Genomic DNA, 3951 nt, shown 5'->3' with positions numbered 1-3951 from the left:
CCGCGATGCTCGGCCTCACCTGCCTGCTGCTCGCCGCGCTCTGCGGCCACCTGGGCGCTGAGATGGCGCGGGGGCCCGGCCCCGGCAGGTAGGAGGACGGGCTCCGCCACCCCTAGGCCCGGCCGCTGCCCGTCTCTGGGCGCCAGGCTGGAGGGCAGCGTCCCTCCCCACCCTGCTCTCCCCTCCCTTCCTTCATCCCTCCCTTCCTCCTATGTTTGTTGAAAATTTACAGCAGGTGCAACTACTGCAGCGACCCCCGTTTTGTGGATGAGGAAACCGAGGCTCAAAAAGGGCCCAGGCTCAGCTGGCCCTAGTGTCCACAGCGCTTGTCATTTATGGGGCCCTAAGCCCTACCCCCCTCCTGCTTCTGTGGATTAGCTCAGGGAAGACCTGCAGCCCCCTGGGCAGCCGTGCTGTTACTATCCCCCTTTATAACTGCATGTTGGGGGTCAGGGCTGGGTAGCTCTCTCCAGGCTGCCTGGCTTGGAAGTGGGTGAGCTGGGTATGAACTTAATTCTGGTAGAACCAGAGCCTGTGCCCTGGCCTGGTGGGGTCCCTTCCTCAGGGAGATGAGCTCTGGGATGTGGTCATCCGGGAGGGCCTCTATTGGGGAATGCGGAATGAGGAAGTTCCCTGAGCCACTGACTCCACTGTCCCACCTACGAGTGTTTTCCTCTAGGGCGCTGGTGGAGAGGAGCCCAGATTCTGGTCCAGGATTCTGTGTGGATTTGAGCAGATGGGAGCTTCCACCATTGGGGTAGATCCTATCCCAACCATGTGTGCTCCACTTAAAGGGCACTGAAATGCACACATTGCGTCAGTCTGCAAACATGTGTTGGGTGCCTGCAGGGGGCCGGGCCTGGCTCTGGACATCAGGGACACAGCAGGGACTAAGTGGACCCAGACCTGCCCGCATGGAGTCACGGGCAATAAAGAAGCAATACAGATGGCAGTGAATATTGGAAAGGAAAGAAAACGGGGTGATGAGGTGGAGGGGGACAGGGTGGGGGGTGAGATGGGACGGTCAGGGGAGGCCTGAGGCAAGACTTGAAGGAGGGAAGGAGGCAGAAGATCTGGAGGACTTGATCCAAGCAGAGGGCACAGCACGTACAAAGGCCCTGGGGCAGGAATGAACTTGGGGTGTTAGAGGGAGATCCAGGTGGTTGGTGAAGGTAGAGGGGGACATGCAGGGAGATGAGGGCAGGGAGATCAGAGAGACTGGACCATGTGGGGCCTTGTGCCCTGCAGTGAGAACTTTGGGTTTTACCCTGCCTGGGAGGGTTGTGAGTGAGGTGTGAGGTGATCTGACTTAGGTTTGGAATAACCCCCCTCTGGCCATTGTGCCAAAAAGCAGGGAAGACAGGGAAGTGTCAGGGAGACCAGGAAGGAGGTCGCTTCCATTGTACTGGTGGGAGGTGAGCGAGATGGAAGCCCCCCACTTCCTCCTCAGTGTCAGCTGTTGGGGTCACTCTGTCTACCATCATTAGCAGCAACTTCAGCTTCCCCATTTCTCAAATAAGCATATGGTCCATAAAATAGGGGAAGTCGGGTGTCTAACAAGTATCTGTACATAGTAACTGCTGTGTGAGTGCTGGATGTTCAAATGGACTGAGTATATGGATGGGTGATGGGGGAGGGGGAGGGGGTGGTGAATGGATAGTTAGATGGGTGGGGGATGGATGGATGGGGGAGGGCGGATGGGAGATGAATGGGTTTGATGGACGGATGGATGGATGGATGGTGGCTGTGAATGAATGAATGGGTGGATTAATAGGGCATGGGTGAATGGCTGTACGGCAGGTGATGATTGAATATTCGATGGAGATGGATGGTAAATGGATGGTGGGTATCCACCTGGAAGGATGCATGGGTGGATGGATGGATGCATAAACTGATAGATCCATGGATGAAAAGTGGATGGCTGGTTGAATGGATGGATGCATAAGTGGATTGATAGATGGTTGAATGGTTGGATTGATAAGTGGATTGACAGATGGACAGATGGATAGATGGATAGATGGATGATGGATGAATGGTAGATGGGTGGTTGAATAGATGGATGGATGCATGCATAGATGGACAAGTGGATGGACAGATGGGTGGATGCATGCATGCATGGAGCACAGAAGATGGATATCAGATGGGTGAATAGTGGATGTCTAAATGGATGGATGGATGGATGTACAGACAGATGAATGGATGATGGATGGACGGTGGATGGATGAATGGGTGGTGCATAAACGAATGGATGGACAGATGATGGTTGGGTCCTTACATAGACCTTGGGTCTGCAAAAGCTGGACCCTTATCTCATTTAGCCTACTCTCCCTTCTCACTGGCCTCCCCCACCAGCTCCACTTTCTGACCTTTTTTCCCCTGCTCCCATCCATCCCAGGTCTGACTGGTTTCTCTATGACTGCCGCCTTCTCAGACACGTGGCCCTTGGGCTCTTCTGCTGTGGGGTCTCCGTCTACTTAGCAGGTGTGTGCTAGGGGATAGAATGTGGGGTTTAGGACCCTGGGTTGGGGTGGACAGTGGTAACAGCCCCCTAACTAGGGGGTTAGCTCCAGAGCCATCCTGCCTGGGTTCAATTCTGCACTCGATCTTAGCCAAAAGGCCAAGAAGCGATCTGAGTTCAACTCTGGGCTCTGATACTTTCTTGATCTGGGGCCTTGGGCAAATTCCCACTGTGCCTCAGTTTCCTCATCCGTACAATGGGAATGACAACTGTCCATTCCTCACAGAATTACTTAGGGGATTCCAAGTCAATCCCTGTAAAAGCCCATAGATGGATCTGACTCCAGCAGGGGCTACACAAATATTAGTTATCCTCAGAACACATCCCACACGTCAGTTTTGCATATGTTTGGTTTGAACCTGGGTTCAACCACGGCTTGGGAGGTTTCTAAAGATAGTGTCATGGGCTGGCCAGTTAGCTCAGTCGGTTAGAGCATGGTATTGTGAACACCAAGGTCAAGGTTTCAGATCCCCATAGGGCTCAGCCAACAAAATAAATGAACAAAAACAAAATAAAGATAGCTTCTTACAGGTTGATATAAGTAAAAGCTGTTTTGTTACAAATACCAGAACCTCCAGCTCAAAAATGGCTTAAATATATATATATATATATATATATATACACACACATACTATACACACACACAATGTGTATATATATATGTATATACACACTTTATAAACCAGAAATACAATTTTATATCCCAAACCTTGAGGCAGCATGAATAATAATCCCCCAGATGCCAGAAAAACACACAACACTTTTTTTCCCTGAGTTGCTAAACTTTTCTTAGATCAACTTTCTCTCATCCANGTGAATGAATGAATGGGTGGATTAATAGGGCATGGGTGAATGGCTGTACGGCAGGTGATGACTGAATATTCGATGGAGATGGATGGTAAATGGATGGTGGGTATCCACCTGGAAGGATGCATGGGTGGATGGATGGATGCATAAATTGATAATACATGGATGAAAAGTGGATGGCTGGTTGAGTGGATGGATGCATAAGTGGATTGATAGATGGTTGAATGGTTGGATTGATAAGTGGATTGACAGATGGACAGATGGATAGATGGATAGATGGATGAATGGTGGATGGGTGGTTGAATAGATGGATGGATGCATGCATAGATGGACAAGTGGATGGGCAGATGGGTGGATGCACGCATGCATGGAGCACAGAAGATGGATATCAGATGGGTGAACAGTGGATGTCCAAATGGATGGATGGATGGATGGTGGATGGATGAATGGGTGGCGCATAAACGAATGGATGGACGGATGATGGTTGGGTCCTTACATAGACCTTGGGTCTGCAAAAGCCGGACCCTTATCTCATTTAGCCTACTCTCCCTTCTCACTGGCCTCCCCCACCAGCTCCACATTCTGACCGTTTTTCCCCTGCTCCCATCCATCCCAGGTCTGACTGG

The 3951-nt window shown here is 51.0% G+C and overlaps 1 protein-coding gene across 1 annotated transcript in view; it reads left to right on the top strand.

The window, feature by feature from the left end:
* The first annotated feature begins 5 nt into the window (after nucleotides 1–5).
* Nucleotides 6–3951, top strand: part of LOC103582453 (transmembrane protein 221-like) — an 8752-nt gene continuing 4806 nt past the window's right edge. The window contains exons 1-2 of the mRNA XM_008564046.1: nucleotides 6–88; nucleotides 2396–2481. Coding sequence (XP_008562268.1) covers nucleotides 6–88; nucleotides 2396–2481 — 169 coding nt within the window. The remainder of the gene's footprint in view (nucleotides 89–2395; nucleotides 2482–3951) is intronic.

The sequence above is a fragment of the Galeopterus variegatus genome, unplaced genomic scaffold, assembly GCF_000696425.1.
Source record: "Galeopterus variegatus unplaced genomic scaffold, G_variegatus-3.0.2 Scaffold16317, whole genome shotgun sequence".
Lineage (NCBI taxonomy): Eukaryota > Metazoa > Chordata > Mammalia > Dermoptera > Cynocephalidae > Galeopterus > Galeopterus variegatus.
This window is presented reverse-complemented; position numbering and strand designations above follow the sequence as displayed.